Raw genomic sequence first — 18,577 nt, 5'->3', positions numbered from 1 at the left:
GCCCATTTCCATGCCGTTTCTCTAAACTAAACTAAGCTGCTAAATGCGATTTTTTTAAGGTACATAAAAATAATGAATTCTGTATAGACAGAGTCTTGATTAGTACAGGTGTCAGAGGTTATGAGGAGAAGGCACGAGAATGGGGTTAGGAGGGAGAGATAGATCAGCCATGATTGAATGGCGGAGTAGACTTCATGGCCCAAATGACTATTCCTTATGACCTTACTACGCCCTAAAATTACTGTTAGGATCACTCATTTAGAAATAGTTCTGTGTTTATCTGAACCTCCACTGAATTAAAAGGTTCAACCAAGGAACTACCAATATCTGTCTGTGGACCTCCAAATGCAAATAACAGCAATCTATATCTTATGAAATCCCCATCAACAATTATTTTCTACCTTGGTACAAAATAAAGAAAAATGCTCACAAACAAGTCCCAATTGTGCCATGTATGATTGAGCAGATTTTCACAAGAGAACATTTCAAGAACATCTCAATTTTGAATAGGCAAATATCAGTTTTCTTCCATATATAGGCTCTAATTCAAAATCAGATCCAAGAGAAACAGAGTTCACTCGGTTCAACCGTTGTCATAGCATTACAGTTGTAAACCTTGTGAGGCTAAATAGATGTACATCTACTTTACAACTGATAACATTCTGATGTTTGCTTCTTTTGAGTTATTCTCCAATTTATTGTTGCTATTTTGAACATTGTAAGTTAATTCCCAAATGTTGAATATCCATGAGAAATTGTACCTCATCTGAGAAATCATAAGCAAATTGTCAATTTTAAAATTAATCAAAAATGTTGAAAATACCAATAAACGTATTTTAATTCACTTACTCGTACAGTTTGTCAAGTGGTGATGTCAAAACAGCAAGAGCAGCAAGAAGTGCATTGCAATGATTGTGAATGGTGAAAATCCAGTGAGACGTATCCTGCAAAGGCTGAAGCAATTCTTCAGCTGAATGGCAAACCGACCATAGAAGGTTTTCAATGCAAAGAAGGATGGCTGTAATGTCAGTTCTGTTGGGGAATGTGCACTCGTCAAGTAAATTGCATGCTATAATACTTCCACATTTACACATCACCTCATGATAATGTTACTAAATGTTAAGGATTGGAGCTTAGACTGACCCTTGGTGGAGATTGTCATTGTGTGACATCTCTATGGTGCAAATTTTATTTTCCACTTATCAACATTGGTGTCATTTGGGTCATGGTACATGTGGACATGGACTATTTCATTTTCTGTTGAGTTGGAAAGGGAAATGAATGTTGCACATTCAACAATGAACATCCCCACTTGTGAATTATGATGCATTAGAAGGAAGGAATCAACAGATTAGCTGAGGTTGGCTGAATCTGGGCCATTGCCTTGAGGAACGCATGCAATGATATTTGGGTATCAAATAACTTACCTTACACAACTAACCATTATTTTTGTGTGATGTACAATGGAACAAGCCTCGCTTGCCATTGGGGATTTGACCAACTTGAGTCTGTAAAATGACAATTGGACACCCACAAAAAATAGGATCATACATACCATATAGGTCACATCTAGCACGGGTTGCCTACAGCAGCCAATCATGGCCTATTTTGATTGTTTGTGCATTCAAAATCACAGAACACTAAGCTTAATATGCCCTTCCAAAAAGCCAAGATAGACTTACTGGGATGAGTGATTGTTTGTGAGGAGAGATTAAGTAAACACTGACGAATTATGACTAGTTTAGCAAGCTGAGTATTTGTCAAGCCCATTTCCATAAGTTAGAAAGTCCAGAACTACAGTGTAAAGATAGGAATAAGGCACTTAGAACAGAGAGAGGAAAAATATGGATTATTTACCTCAGAAAGCCATTGGTGTACTCAATAGATTTTTGAATACCATGGAAATTAGAAGATATCAGGATTGGATGAGAAACTGAACACAAGACATAGGATCAGAAATTATTTTTTCGAATGGTGGAGAAGACTTAAAGCCTGAATGGCATATTCTTGCTTCCATGAGTGAAGGCGAGATTTAGAGTAGCATGTATTGCAAAAGTGTATAAAATGAGGATTGGAGAATTTTATCGATTTGTTAATGAGAATGAAAAAGTAAGTAAAAAAAAGACAACTTGTAGTATAGGGGGTACAAGGTAATGGTGAATTGATCAGAGAATATCTGCGGAAGTGTGTACAATTTTTGGTCACTACAGGACAAGATTAGCAAGTTTGCTGATGATACAAAAGTGAGTGGTTTTGCAGATAGTGAAGATGGTTGTGAAAGATTGCAGTAGAATCTGGATCGATTGGCCAGGTGGGCGAAGGAATGGTTGATGGAATTTAATACAGAGAAGTGTGAGGTGTTGCATTTTGGGATGTCGAACAAGGTCAGGACCTCCACAGTAAATGGTTAGCCTCTGGGTAGTGTTGTAGAGCAGAGCGATCTAGGAGTACGGGTGCATGGTTCCTTGAAGGTCGAGTCGCGGGTAGATAAGGTGGTCAAAAAGGCTTTTGGCACTTTGGGCTTCATCAGCCAGAGTATTGAGTATAGAAGTTGGGAGGTCATGTTGCAGTTGTATAAGATGTTGGTGAGACCACATTTAGAATATTGCGTTCAGTTCTGGGCACCATGTTATAGGAAAGGTATTGTCAAGCTTGAAAGGGTTCAGAAAAGATTTACGAGGATGTTAGAAACATAGAAAATAGGTGCAGGAGTAGGTCATTCGGCCCTTCGAGCCTGCACCGCCATTCAATATGATCATGGCTGAACATCCAGCTCAGTAGCCTGTACCTGCCTTCTCTCCATACCCCCTGATCCCTTTAGCAAAAAGGGCCACATCTAACCCCCTCTTAAATATAGCCAATGAACTGGCCTCAACTACCTTCTGTGGCAGAGAATTCCACAGATTCACCACTCTCTGTGTGAAGAAATGTTTTCTCATCTCGGTCCTAAAAGACTTCCCCCTTATCCTTAAGCTGTGACCCCTGGTTCTGGACTCCCCCAACATCGGGAACAATCTTCCCGCATCTAGCCTCTCCAACCCCTTAAGAATTTTATATGTTTCTATAAGATCCCCCCTCAGTCTTCTAAATTCCAGCGAGTACAAGCCCAGTCTATCCAGTCTTTCCTCATATGCAAGTCCCGCCATCCCAGGGATTAATCTGGTGAACCTTCTCTGTACTCCCTCTAAGGCAAGAACGTCTTTCCTCAGGTTAGGAGACCAAAACTGCACACAATACTCCAGGTGCGGTCTCACCAAGGCCCTGTACAACTGCAGCAGAACCTCCCTGCTCCTAAACTCAAATCCTCTTGCTATGAATGCCAACATACCATTCGCTTTCTTCACTGCCTGCTGCACCTGCATGCTTGCTTTCAATGACTGGTGCACCATGACACCCAGGTCACGTTGCATCTCCCCTTTTCCTAATTGGCCACCATTCAGGTAATACTCTGCTTTCCTGTTCTTGCCGCCAAAGTGGATAACCTCACATTTATCCACATTATATTGCATCTGCCATGCATTTGCCCACTCGCCTAATCTATCCAAGTCACTCTGCAGCCTCCTAGCATCCTCCTCGCAGCTAACACTGCCACCCAGCTTCGTGTCATCCGCAAACTTAGAGATGTTGCATTCAATTCCCTCGTCCAAATCATTAATATACACTGTAAATAACTGGGGTCCCAGCACTGAGCCTTGCGGTACCCCACTAGTCACTGCCTGCCATTCCGAAAAGGACCCGTTTATTCCTACTCTTTGCTTCCTGTCCGCCAACCAATTTTCTATCCACCTCAAAACTGAACCCTCAATACCGTGTGCTTTAAGTTTGTACACCAATCTCCTATGTGGGACCTTGTCGAAGGCCTTCTGAAAGTCCAGATATAACACATCGACTGGTTCTCCCTTATCCACTCTACTAGTTACATCCTCGAAAAATTCTATAAGATTCGTCAGACATGATTTGCCTTTGGTAAATCCATGCTGACTTTGTCCAATGATTTCACCACTTTCCAAATGTGATGCTATCACATCTTTAATAACTGACTAGCATTTTCCCCACTACCGATGTTAGGCTAACTGGTCTATAATTCCCCGTTTTCTCTCTCCCTCCCTTTTTAAAAAGTGGGGTTACATTGGCTACCCTCCAGTCCTCAGGAACTACTCCAGAATCTAAAGAGTTTTGAAAAATTATCACTAATGCATCCACTATTTCTGAGGCTACTTCCTTAAGCACTCTGGGATGCAGCCTATCTGGCCCTGGGGATTTATCTGCTTTTAATCCATTTAATTTACCTAACACCACTTCCCGACTAACCTGGATTTCCCTCAGTTCCTCCATCTCATTAGACCACTGGTCCCCCGCTATTTCCGGCAGACGGTTTATGTCTTCCTTAGTGAAGACAGAACCAAAGTATTTGTTCAATTGGTCTGCCATCTCCTTGTTCCCTATGATCAATTCACCTGTTTCCGACTGCAAGGGACCTACATTTGCCTTAACTAATCTTTTTCTCTTGACATATCTATAAAAGCTTTTGCAGTCTGTTTTTATGTTCCTTGCCAGTTTTCACTCATAATCTATTTTCCCTTTCCTAATTAAGCCCTTTGTCCTCCTCTGCTGGACTCTGAATTTCTCCAAGTCCTCTGGTATGCTACCTTTTCTGGCTAATCCGTATGCTTCATCTTTTTTTTTAATACTATCCTTGATTTCCCTTGTTAGCCACGGATGCACTACCTTTCCTGGTTTGTTCTTTTGCCAAACTGGGATGAACACTTGTTGTAGTTCATCCATGCGACCTTTAAATGCCTTCCATTGTATGTCCACCGTCAATCCTTTCAGCATCAATCGCCAGTCTATCTTGGACAATTCACGCCTCATACCCTCAAAGTTACCTTTCTTTAAGTTCAGAACACTTGTTTCTGTATCGACTTTGTCACTCTCCATCCTAATGAAGAACTCTACCATATTATGATCACTCTTGCCCAAGGGGCCTCGCACAACAAGACTGCTAACTAACCCTTCCTCATTACTCAATACCCAGTCTAGAATGGCCTGTTCTCTCGTTGGTTCCTCGACATGTTGGTTTAGAAAACCATCTCTCAAACATTCCAAGAAATCCTCTTCCTCAGCACCCCTGCCAGTTTGGTTCACCCAATCTATATGTAGATTGAAGTGCATGCATTTCTAATTTCCTGCTTGATGCCATCCCCAACCTCACTACTGCTGTTAGGTGGCCTGTACACAACTCCCACCAGCGTTTTCTGCCCCTTAGTGTTTCGTAGCTCTACCCATATCGATTCCACTTCCTCCAAGCTAATGTCCTTCCTTTCCACTGCTTTAATCTCCTCTCTAACCAGTAACGCTACCCCACCTCCTTTTCCTTTCTGTCTATCCCGCCTGAATATAGAATATCCCTGGATGTTGAGCTCCCAGCCTTGGTCACCCTGGAGCCATGTCTCCGTAATCCCAACTATATCATAATCATTAATAACTATCTCCACATTTAATTCATCCACCTTATTACGTATACTCCTTGCATTGAGACACAAAGCCTTCAGGCTTGTTTTTACAACTCTCTTACCCCTTATACAATTATGTTGAAAAGTGTCCCTTTTTGATTTTTGCCTTGGATTTGTCTGCCTACCACTTTTACTTTTCACCTTGCTACCTGTTGCTTCTACCCTCATTTTACACCCCTCTGTCTCTCTGCTCCTGCTCCCATCCCCCTGCCACATTAGTTAAAATCCTCCCCGACAGCACTAACAAACACTCCCCCTAGGACATTGGTTCCATTCCAGCTCAGGTGCAGACCGTCCTGTTTGTACTGGTCCCACCTCTCCCAGAACTGGTTCCAATGTCCTAAAAATTTGAATCCCTCCCCCTTGCACCATTTTTCAAGCCACGTATTCATCTGAAATATCCTCCTATTCCTACTCTGACTAGCACGTGGCACTGGTAGTAATCCAGAGATTATTACCTTTGAGGTCCTGAGAGGAATAGATCGGGTTCATGCACAGAGTCTCTTGACAGAGTAGAGGAATCGAGGACCAAAAGACATAGGTTCAAGATGAAGGGGAAAATATTTAATAGGAATCCGAGGGATAACTTTTTCACACAAAGGGTGGTGGTTGTATGGAATCAGCTGCCAGAGTAGGTAGTTGAGGCTGGGACTATCCCATCGTTTAAGAAACATTTAGACAGGTACATGGATAGGACAGGTTTGGAGGTATATGGACCAAGCACAGGCAAGTGGGACTCGTGTAGCTGGGACATTGTTGGCCGGTGTGGGTAAGTTGGGCTGAAGGGCCCGTCTCCACACTGTTTCACTCTATGACTGTTCTCAGACATTTTGGCTTTGGACAGAGTGCAGAGAACACAGCAAAATATGTTAGGATTAAGCAGCTGAGCTACAAGAGACACCAAAAAAGTTTATAACTTCTCACTGGGGACAATTTTTGAAAGACTGCAATTAATTAGTTATTAATTATTCATTTGTTATTAATTATTATTAAACAATAAATGTACCATAATAAATTGGTCAATGTGACACATACCGGGAGGCAAATAACGTTGACAAAATTAATTTACTCCAAGAAATATCTTTGGTAAACAGAGCAAATGAAAGGGAAAAAGTACTATAAATAAATATGATTTTAAATTTGGAGGCTGACAGATAAATTCCAATAGCATTTTACAGTCATTCACACAATCACCTGATGCTTTAATTTTACATATCATTTGCTCTTTGACCTCTGTATTTGGCCTCCTTGTGAGTTAACATGAGCCAGAAGAGCAGCATTCCATCTCCCAACTAACGTATAAAATTATAAAGGGACTGGACAAGCTCGATGCAGGAAAAATGTTCCCAATGTTGGGGGAGTCCAGAACCAGGGGCCACAGTCTAAGAATAAAGGGGAGGCCATTTAAAACTGAGATGAGAAAAAACATTTTCACCCAGAGAGTTGTGAATTTGTGGAATTCTCTGCCACAAAAGGAGAGAATTCACTGGATGAATTTAAAAGAGAGTTAGATAGAGCTCTAGGGGCTAGTGGAATCAAGGGATATGGGGAGAAGGCAGGCACGGGTTACTGATTGTGGATGATTAGCCATGATCACAATGAATGGCGGTGCTGGCTCGAAAGACCAAAATGGCCTCCTCCTGCACCAATTTTCTATGTTTTTCTATGTTTCTATGTTGAGCACCACCTGATTCAACACTTCAGTTAAAGAATTTCAGAAAATCTGACATACTCGCCTGTTATTCAGCATTTTTTCCCCTCTGCTGCTTTACAATGATTTTAGAATTAATTAATCTTCTTCTACTTACAACTTCTTCAAAACCTCCTGTTGTTAATACTAGCACCTCCTTCAGTTGGCACCTCCACTGCCTTGTCTTTCATTTTCTTCCGATTTCTGCTTTATTGCAGTTTTTTTTGTTTCCTCTCTCTACTCTTCCTATTTTTCTCTGCAATTTAAAAATATTCCTCTGTTTAATCCCCCCCCCCCTCCCCTCCGTTCTGTTGAAAGCTCATTGACCTGAAGTGTCATCATTCTTTCTCTCTCCACAGATGCTGCCAAACCATTATTTCATTCTGTCATTATTTCAAATCCCCTATAACTGTGATATTTTGGTTATGGATGCACCCTCTGTTGCCATGTATGTGAAAAATGTTTGATGAATTTGCTTCATTCAAATCTACTGTTATGACAATTATAGCTTACCTTATCTGTGAGGTTCTCTTATATGTAGGACAGCACTGAGAGTATCTGGATGCCAGAATGGATAAGGTTTCACTCAACACCTCAGCGAGGAGCTCCTGGGCTATCTTAGAGGGAACCACACTCCAGAGATCATAACGGAGAGCACAACAGTGGTAATGCCACATTTGAATGGAAAAGGAACATCTTTCCCCCTGCCAAATTAATCAGAGAGCAGCAATGAATAACCTAAATGCTTATGAAAAGTGATTCCATTTCTAATATCTCTTTAATGGGTTTGATGTGAAAAAGAAACAAATGAAGCAATGTGCGTTGCACGAGACTAAAATAAAACCCACAGCCAGATTTAAGAAACATTAATCCATTTTTTTTACATTAATGAACAAAAATAATCTGTCATACGCAGAGTTTGCAATTAGAGTCATAGAATCATACAGCATGGAAACAGGCCCTATGGTCCAACTTGCCCATGCCGACCTCCATGCCCCATCTGCACAAGTTCCACCTGCCAGCATTTATCCCATATCCTTCTAAACCTTTCCTAACCCATGTCGCTGTCCAAATATCTTTTAAATGTTGTGGTAGCACCTGCCTCAATTAACTCCTCTGGCAGCTCATTCCATACACACATCACCCTTTGTGTGAAAAAGTTGCCCCACAGGTTCTTATTAAATCTTTTCACTCCACCTTAAACCTATGTCATCTGTTTTTTGATTTCCTTACTATGAATAAACAAAACTATGCATATACCCTATCCTGCTGTGCATGACACTTTAGATCACTGAAAAATGGTACACCTTCTTCATATAGTAACATGGAATATTTCATTTCTTAAATAAACGATCTGAAAGTCTAAAGGATCATGCTAGATTATAGTTACACGACAGAAGCCTCCCGTTGTCTGCTAATTTGCAAATACACAATTTACTACAAATGATTGAATCAGAATTAATTAAATATAATCTCGCAGAACTATCAAAGGAATTTTCACCCGAGGTATGGGAAACAGTGAAATCTTACTAGGTAACTATGATCTAATAATTCAGGCTAATCAGGCCCTTTACATTTGTTTGATTATCATTATAAGGGGAGTAGGAGGCAACCGTGGCTGACCAGGGAAGTTAGTGATGGAATAAAACTAAAAGAAAGATGTATAACATGGTAAAGAGTAGCAGGAAGCCAGAGGATTGGGAAACTTTCAAAGGACAACAGAAGGTAAATACGGGCAATACGGGCTGAAAAGATGAAATATGAGGGGAAGCTGGCCAAAAATATAAAGAAGGGCAGTAAAAGATTATTTAGATATGTTAAGAGAAAAAGATTAGCAAAGACAAATGTGGGTCCCTTGAAGGCAGACACGAGTGAAATTATTATGGGTAACAAGGGAATGGCAGAAGAGTTGAACAGGTACTTCAGATCTGTATTCACTAAGGAAAACAAACAATCTAACAGATATACTAGAGGACAGAGGATCTAGGGGGATAGAGCAACTGAAATAAATTTGCATTAGGCGAGAAATAGTATTGGGTAGACTGATGGGGCTGAAGGTTGATAAATCCCCAGGGCCTGATGGCCTGCATCCCAGGGTACTCAGGGAGGTGGCTCTAGAAATAGTGGATGCATTGGAGATCATTTCCCAATGTTCAATAGATTCAGGATCAGTTCCTGTGGATTGGAGGATATCTAATGTCAAGAAAGGAGCGAGAGAGAAAACGGGGAATTACAGACCAGTTAGCCTGACATCGGCGGTGGGGAAGATGCTGGAGTCAATTATTAAAGAGGAAATAACGGTGCATTTGAATAGCAGCAAAAGGATGTCCAAGTCAGCATGGATTCATGAAAGGGAAATCATGCTTGACTAATCTTCTGGAATTTTTTGAAGATGTGACAAGTAAAATGGATGAAGGGGAGCCAGTGGATGTAGTGTATCTAAACTTTCAGAAAGCCTCAAAATTAGAGCACATGGTATTGGGGGGGTGGGGTGTTGACATGGATAGAGAATTGGTTGGCAGACAGGAAGCAATGTGTAGGAGTAAACGGGTCCTTTTCAGAATGGCAGGCAGTGGCGAGTGGAGTACCACAAGGCTCGGTGTTGGGGCCGCAACTATTTCCCATATATATTAATGATTTGGATGAAGGAATTAGAAGTAACACTAACAAGTTTGCAGATGACACAAAGCTGGGTGGCAGTGTGAACTGCAAAGAGGATGTTAGGAGGTTGCAGGGTGACCTGGACAAGTCGAGTGAGTGGGCAGATGCATGGCAGATGCAGTATAATGTAGATAAATGTAAGGTTATCCACTTTGGAGGCAAAAACAAGGAGGCAGATTATTATCTCAATGGTATCAGGTTAAGTAAGGGGGAAGTGCAGCGAGACCTGGGTGTCCTTGTACACCAGTCACTGAAAGTTGGCCTGCAGGTAGAGCAGGCAGTGAAGAAAGCTAATGGCATGTTGGCCTTAATAACGAGAGGATTTGAGTATAGGAGTAAAGAGGTTCTTCTGCAGTTGTATAGGGTCCTGGTAAGACCACATCTGGATTATTGTGTACAGTTTTGGTCTCCTCATTTGAGGAAGGACATCCTTGTAATTGAGGCAGTGCAGTGTAGGTTCACGAGATTGATCCCTGGGATAGCTGGACTGTCATATGAGGAAAGACTGAAAAGACTAGGCTTGTATTCACTGGAGTTTAGAAGGATGAGAGGGGATCTTATAGAAACATAAAATTATAAAAGGACTGCTAGATGCAGGAAAAGCTAGATGCAGGAATAATGTTCCCAATGTCGGGGGAGTCCCAAACCAGGGGCTGCAGTCTTAGAATAAAGGGTAGGCCATTTAAAACTGAGGTGAGAAGGAACCTTTTCACCCAAAGAGTTGTGAATTTGTGGAATTCTCTGCCACAGAGGGCAGTGGAGGCCAAATCACTGGATGAATTTAAGAGAGAGTTAGATAGAGCTCTGGGGGCGAGTGGAATCAAGGGATATGGGGAGAAGTTGGGCACAGGTTACTGATTGTGGATGATCAGCCATTATCACAATGAATGGCTTAAAGTGCCGAATGGCCTCATCCTGCACCTATTTTCTATTATTATACTGAGTAATTGTGAAATTTTGCCAGTGTAACATTTCAAAACTTAAAATCGGCTCATTTGATAATAGCTGCTCCAATGTAAAGACATAGACATATGGATGAGAGAAGCCTTGCTTTAATAATCAAAGTGCTCTGAAATTCAAAACTTAAGTTACATTGAACTGGCTCTAAAAATCTCACTGAATATTTTAATTCTAATTAAAAAGCCACACAAATTACAGCACAAAATATAGTTAAATGCTTCCTGAACAGTTCTCCAGAGATTATATAAGGTGTAATACAAATCAGGGTAGTAATTACAGTTTAGGCATTAAAATATTCCAAATAATTAGTGTGTTCAATTTAACCTAATGAAATGAACTACAGTTAATTCTATTAAACCAAAAGGAGCTATGGATCAAGTTGCCTCAAAAAATGAACTTAATATTTTAATTCCTTTAACATTACTTAACATTTGATAACCATAATTAATATGTAAGGCACCTAATGTATCTTGAAAGTTATTTATGTTTATCAACAATTAGGCCTAGAAATGTTTCAGCAATGGGAAACATATGTTAAATAGGCAGTGTGCAGATGGCCAGTGAATGTTTTGTGTGATGCTCACTGGAACAAAATTGTATAGCACCCACAATTCAAGGCCCAAAGTGTCATGACAATAGACTAAAATGCTCAGATGATTGTACATCTTTGGAACTTTTTGAAGAACTGTGAAAGCAGGATTTCTTGTGTATTTGTAAAGCACAGTAGAGAGATTATTGATAAGCAGGCTTAAGTCGCAATCAGATCAGTTGTTAAAAGGTGGATCAGAGTTGAGGGGTTGACTGGCCAACTCTTGTTTAAAATTTGTATCTTTGTGGCAAAGAGTAGTGCTAGGCCTATAGTTTGGGAAGAATTTATACATCACCAAAGGTTATCTAAAAAGACGATGAAGAGTCAAAAATAGAGATATGTGAGTTAACCATCAATAAATGTAAAAACTAATTGGAAGACTCAGTGGAGACCCATTCAATGGGTACGGCAATAGAGTGGGTAAGTGTTTGTTGAGAGTAAGATTAGTTCCACCATTACCTTATCAAATCACAACACAGACTTGAGGGGTCCTGGTTCTGTGTTCTTCTACATGAACTTCTACATGTTAGTTAAAACTAAAGAAAATTATGAATGATTATTAAATTACAGTAGTTAATGTTAGTTCCATGAATGATCAGGATTACGAACTTGACAGAAGAAATACTCTCCATTCATCTTGCTTCATATTGGCAGACATAAAAGTCACATTAAAACTAATTGGAAATAAGATGTCAATGGGAAGAATTTAAAACTATTATTATTACTATTATTATTATTATTATTATTAATATTATATATAAAATGTAGTGAGTAATGAAAAACTGATTAATCTCCCGGATCTGGTCATTTTCATTTTTGGATGAAAATGAAGTGGCTTCAGAGATACCATATGCATCAGCTGCAATCTTTCAAAATACAGATTCTAAGAGGTCCAAATAAATTGGAAAAAAAAGAAAATGTAACATTGCTATTAAATAAAGAAGTGAAACAAAGAGCAACACATGTAAACCATTTAGCCTGGTGGTCCTTTTTTTAATAATATGATATTATGATACGTAGAAAATCATATCACTGCAAGAGTCAACAGTGTTTGACAAAAGAGAAAAAGTGTTTGACAAATTTATGTCTGCTTCCAAATTTCAAGTTCACTCAGGCAACTAGAAAGGTGGACAGTGGGGAACAAGTGGATGTACAGTGCCCTCCATAATGTTTGGGACAAAGACTGCGGTGCTGGTTCGAAGGGCCACATGGGCTCCGCCTGCACCTATTTTCTATTTATTTATCTGCCTCTGTACTCCACAATTTGAGATTTGTAATAGAAAAAAATCACATGTGGTTAAAGTGCACATTGTCAGATTTTAATAAAGGCCATTTTTATACATTTTGGTTTCACCATGTAGAAATTAAAGCAGTTTTTATACTTTTTAGATAGTTTGCCCAGTTCAGGGCACCATAATGTTTGGGACACAGCAATGTCATGTAAATGAAAGTCATATTCAGTATTTTGTTGCATATCCTTTGCATGCAATGACTGCTTGAAGTCTGCGATTCATGCACATCACCAGTTGCTGGGTGTCTTCTCTGGTGATGCTCTGCCATCTTTAACTTATGCTTGTTTTGGGGGCAAGTCCCTTTCAGTTTTCTCTTCAGCATATAAAAGGCATGCTCAATTGGGTTCAGATCGGGTGATTAACTTGACCATTCAAGAATTGACCGTTTTTTAGATTTGTAAAACTCCTTTGTTGCTTTAGCAGTATGTTCGGGATCATTGTCTGTAGAATGATCTGCCGGCCAATGCGTTTTGAGGCATTTGTTTGAACTTGAGCAGATAGGATATGCCTATACACTTCAGAATTCATTATGCTACTACCATCAGCAGTTGTATCATCAATGAAGATTAGAGAGCCAGTACCTTCAGCAGCCACACATGCCCAGGCCATAAGACCCCCACCACTGTGTTTCACAGATGTGGTGGTGTTTTGGATATTGGGCAGTTCCTTCTCTCCTCCATATTTTGCTCTTGCCATCACTCTGATATAAGTTAATCTTCATCCCATCTGTCCACAAGACATTTTTCCAGAACTGTGGTTGCTCTTTTAAGTACATTTTGGCAAACTGTAACCTGGCCATCTTATTTTTGCAGCTACCAGTGGTTTGCATCTTACAGTGTAGCCTCTGTATTTCTGTTCATGAAGTCTTCTGCAGACAGTGGTCATTGACAAATCCGCACCTGACTCCTGAAGAGTGTTTCTCATCTGTCGGACAAGTGTTTGGGATTTTTCTTTATTGTAGAGAGAATTCTTCTGTCATCAGCTGTGGAGGTCTTCCTTGGCCTGCCAGTCCCTTTGCGATTAGTAAGCTCACCAGTGCTCTCTTTCTTCATAATGATGTTCCAAACAGTTAATTTTGGTAAGCCTAAGGTTTGGCTGATGTCTCTAACAGTTTTATTCTTGTTTCTCAGTCTCATAATGGCTTCTTTGACTTTCATTGGCACAACTTTGGTCCTCATGTTGATAAACAGCAATAAAAGTTTCCAAAGGTGATGGAAAGACTGGAGGAAAGACTGGGTGCTGTGAACTCTCCTATACGTGCATTAAGGAGGCATTTAAACACACCTGAGCAATTACAAACACCTGTGAAGCCATGTCCCAAACATTATGGTGCCCTGAAATGGGGGGACTATGTATAAACACAGCTGTAATTTCTACATGGTGAAACCAAAATGTATAAAAATGGCCTTTATTAAAATCTGACAATGTGCACTTTAACCACATGTGATTTTTTTTCTATTACAAATCTCAAATTGTGGAGTACAGAGGCAAATAAATAAATGATGGGTGAGCTTTGGCCCAAGCATTACGGAGGGCACTGTAGTTTTTCCAAAAGGCTTCTAAATGGTCCTTTAGAGATTAGAGATTTAGTGATAAATCCCTTAGACTTTAGAGATGGAGCAGAAACAGGCCCTTTGTACAGGAAACAGGAATCATTGTACTTCCCCTTTTCCTAACTTGACACCATTCAGATAATAATCTGCCTTCCTGTTCTTACCACCAAAGTGGATAACCTCACATTTATCCACATTAAACTGCATTGTTCTTTTCTTACTGTGGAAATTGTATTTTGAGGTAGTGTAGAGAAAGTTCAACATTGTTGTTGTTTTATAGGGAAATATTTAGTAGATTAAGCCCCCATGGGTTGAATTTTGAAAAGGGGTGAATTGTCACAGGATAAAGCAGCCCTTTTTGAGATGAAGTTGTGGAGGTATTTCTTCTCTGAAGATTATGAATGTTTGGAATGTACTATACATGCTGACTCATTAAGTATAACAAGGGCTGAGATAACATTTGCATCACAAGGGAATCATTGGTTATGGTGATCAGGCAGGAATGTGAAATTGAGGCCTTCAGTTGAATCAAGGAGCTACTAGGTCTGTGTAGACTTTTGTTGTAGTAAGAAATGACTGTTGTTTTCTTATTCAGCATCCAATAAAATTAGATTACAATTACAGAAACAGATAAAAAATTAAAGACTTTGAAACCGAACCTCATAAAAAGATTTGGAGTCTTCCCAGTGGTGGCTCTGTGCATCCTGGAAAATACTTGTGGCACAAACTCTTATGTTGTAGCTTGTAATTTGAAATTGGATCACTTTGATGAATTCTTGATACTGCTGAACTGGCAGCATAAACAACGACCTACTTGAAAAAAACCCAAATCGACATTTATTTAAGCCCTTGGCATAACGCAACAATCTCCAATGCACAGATGATCCTAATTATTATGTATCAATCATTCATTTTCTCTTTGCCTAAAGGTGATGTTAATATTCTAAATACTTTTATAATGCCTACTTTGCTTTAAATGCTAAAAAATATGATCATGATCTTGATTGCATTTAGGATCTCTTCTCATCAAAGTGTCAGAATAAAACGTGTACAACTTTATTATTACTTCAATATTTTGGCTATGGTGTCAACTATGTACAAGGCAGGCGACATATTTGCTTTTATAAATTTATTTTAAAAATAAGCAAAAAACAGCCCCTCTACAAACAAGATTGGTTATCCTTTTTTTTGTACAGATATAATTAGAAGGAATTTACAGTGTAGTAATGATGTAACAGATTCATTTAATTGCTTACATTTATTTCAGTTTTCAATTTAAACGCTTTGAGTGCGGAAAACTTACTTTTTACTCGTCTGTTTTAGCGCATTTTCATACTTGGTTAAGAAATTATGGACAAGTATTGCTGTGGAGAGGATAACATATAGGTTTTGCACTGGAGCCTTAGAAGGAACATCTTTGCTTCTCTCTTCAAGTCGAGATAGGAAATCTGCAGCTACTTTGGAATAGCTTTCCACAAAGTTTTCCCTAATTTCCTGAAGAAAGTTTTCACTGCTTGCCAGGGCCAATGGAAATAACGAATCAATATCCATCATAGTGTCAGAACAAAACTAGAGAAGAATAAATATATCTAATGTTGAGGCCTGACAGAACAACATAATTATTAAGAATGTCGCATCGCATAATAGAAAAAGTTCTCTTGCACAATGAAGCATGAGAGCTATAAAATAAATCAAATTATAATTAAAATACATTAAAAGATGTTGTATTGCTTTGTAAAACACTTACAATGGCTAAATTTATATAAACAATATTCTGCTGTGATGTACTTGAATACTATAAGCAATTCAATGGTTAATTTGATGAATGCACAGAAATGGAAATGCCAGTAATGATTTGTAAATTACCAAAAATCATTGCACAAATCACACTTGGTTACAAAAACATAATTTTATAAGTTCCAAAATTTAATTTACCAGGACTGATTCTATGCAACTATAACTTCCAAACAGCTATAAATATTACAAATCACATAAATTACTTTTGTAACACAAATCAAAATAAGAATTATTCATGTTTAACCATTCAGCCGTATTTTTTTAACACAGCTCAGAATGAATAGACCAATTCATTCACATAACCATAATCATTTGGAGACATGGCTGGGCTAAATTTGCCAATCTTAGTTTTAGCAGTGGCTTCTCTTGCAGGGAAGAAAACTAATTGGAGTTTACTCTCTTCATTCCACTGGGAATTGAATATAGCTGTGCAAGAGTAAGCTATGTACAAGATGTCTGGACTCAGCTTATTATTCTCATTCTACGTAAACGTCAATGGTCACAACAAGCTTATTGGGAGAAATAGATTTTTGGGAGAAAAATCAGCGAAATGGTGTCAGAAGTTATGGGGTGAAGGCAGGAGAATGGGGTTAGGAGGGAGAGATAGATCAGTCATGATTAAATGGCAGAGTAGACTTGATGGGCCGAATAGCCAAATTCTGCTCCTATCACTTGTGAACTTATGATCTTATGAAAGAATGAAATATAAATCCAGTTTTTTTTAAAAGTCTGTAGTTTTACCAACAATTAAATGTCTGAGGAGATGCACCCCAAAGAATATGAACATGACATAAATAAACCCTCTCAGACTCCTTTATACCCATGGTCTAATTTTATAAATCATTCTCTCCAATCTCCTCGTAAGGCTGATGTAGAGAAATTGACCTCCTCAACCAATCAAAGGTATTTATTCACAAAATGCTGGAGTAACTCAGCAGGTCAGGCAGCATCTCAGGAGAGAAGGAATGGGTGACGTTTCGGGTCGAGACCCTTCTTCAGACTGATGTCAGGGGGGCATCTCGACCCAAAACGTCACCCATTCCTTCTCTCCTGAGATGCTGCCTGACCTGCTGAGTTACTCCAGCATTTTGTGAATAAATACCTTCGATTTGTACCAGCATCTGCAGTGATTTTCTTACACTTCCTCAACCAATCAAGTCGGGTGTGGACTATTACTGAATTTACTTAATTAGCTATTCTACAGTTTTAATCTCTCCCTCCCCCAAATTGGCCAAGTATCCTTATGAAATAGAGTCCACACATAACCAAAATTCTAGATTAATAATCAAAAAGGTATTACTTGTAAAATTAACTTGGAATATTGATGCATATTTTCCAGTAAAATAACCCATAACTTCTTACAGTTCAGATTCAGATAAAATTCCTTGTTTGCATGAGTAGTAAGTAAACATGGTAATGATAGATACAACAATAAATACAATGTTGAATGCAAAAGAGCAGAATGTTGCAAAGATTGCAGTGCAATCCAAAATCATTCAAAATAAGCTAGAGTGCAACAACTGAATGAGGTTGGGTTAAGAATGAAAACATGTGAGAGCATCTCCTGGAAAGGGGATGAGAAAGAGGTGACTGGTTCAGGATTTTAATAGCAGTCTGGAAGAAACAGGCTTTCAAATTCTTGAATCTTCTCCCAGAAGACAGAAGTAAGACAATACTGCCTACCACCTGATGCAATGCACCGTGATGACGGACTGGGTGGAAGGAAGTGATGAGCCTGTGATAGACAGGGCAGTGTTCACCACTTTCTGCATGTTCAGGTGGTCCAGAGCATTGCAGTTGCCATATCAGACAGAGGTGCACCTATCAGAATACTTTCCATGCTGCATCTGTCGAAATACATTGGGTAAAATTCAAAGTTCAAAGTTTCAAGTTCAAAACAAATTTGTTCTCAATAAAGTGAGATACCAGAATGCTGACTGTCTCTCAATGAACAGAATGGCAATCTCAAACTTCAAGTAACTAATCATTTATAATGATAAGAACTGAGGTTGTTTTAACATAACACTGAACTCTCAATGTACTTGATGGTAGGTTCATTAGTCAGACAAAAGCGATGCCAAAGGTCAAGGTCAATTTATAGAAACTGCTATCTCCTGTGACTGTAGTTAGTCTTCTACATCCTCAAGCAACAGATGCTTATCTTCATCAATGAACACTGTGGAAACACAAGCCACAATGCTACCTTCCAAAATGGCTCAATTCCTTGCCATATATAATGATAAATGAAAATGCCTAGGCAAATTCGCCTCAGTGAATTATAATAATTTTCCATATTGCAAATGGGCTCAATCTAATGCATGAGAGCATTATTCACAGCTTTGTCATGTCCCTATGGCCAATCAATAAGGAAATGAAAGCACAGACCATATTGATGTATGTTTAGATAGGATGTTGACACATACGAAATAGGTGCATAAGTGCATAAAAAGGTGCACTCGCAGCAACATTTAAGGAGATCACTCGCAGTATGGCGAGTCCGAAAACTTGTTGGTTGTAGAAGA

The 18,577-nt window shown here is 39.2% G+C and overlaps 1 protein-coding gene across 6 annotated transcripts in view; it reads right to left on the bottom strand.

Moving 5' to 3' along the window:
* kiaa0825 (KIAA0825 ortholog) overlaps nucleotides 1–18,577 on the bottom strand; it is a 269,652-nt gene that overhangs the window by 190,227 nt on the left and 60,848 nt on the right. For 5 of the 6 annotated variants that reach the window (XR_013547071.1, XM_078396492.1, XM_078396491.1 and 2 more), the window contains 4 exons: nucleotides 15,562–15,827; nucleotides 14,918–15,071; nucleotides 7,717–7,907; nucleotides 850–1,032 (listed from right to left, as the gene is read on the bottom strand). Coding sequence is in view for 5 of the 6 variants with exons in the window: in XM_078396492.1 (XP_078252618.1) it covers nucleotides 850–1,032; nucleotides 7,717–7,907; nucleotides 14,918–15,071; nucleotides 15,562–15,827 (794 nt within the window). In the remaining variant the exon portion in view is untranslated. The remainder of the gene's footprint in view (nucleotides 1–849; nucleotides 1,033–7,716; nucleotides 7,908–14,917; nucleotides 15,072–15,561; nucleotides 15,828–18,577) is intronic. The other variant, XM_078396495.1, reaches the window with a different exon arrangement.

This window comes from Rhinoraja longicauda, chromosome 3 (genome assembly GCF_053455715.1).
Source record: "Rhinoraja longicauda isolate Sanriku21f chromosome 3, sRhiLon1.1, whole genome shotgun sequence".
NCBI lineage: Eukaryota > Metazoa > Chordata > Chondrichthyes > Rajiformes > Arhynchobatidae > Rhinoraja > Rhinoraja longicauda.
Note: the sequence above shows the minus strand (reverse complement) of the source record. Positions and strands in the feature narration are given on the sequence as shown.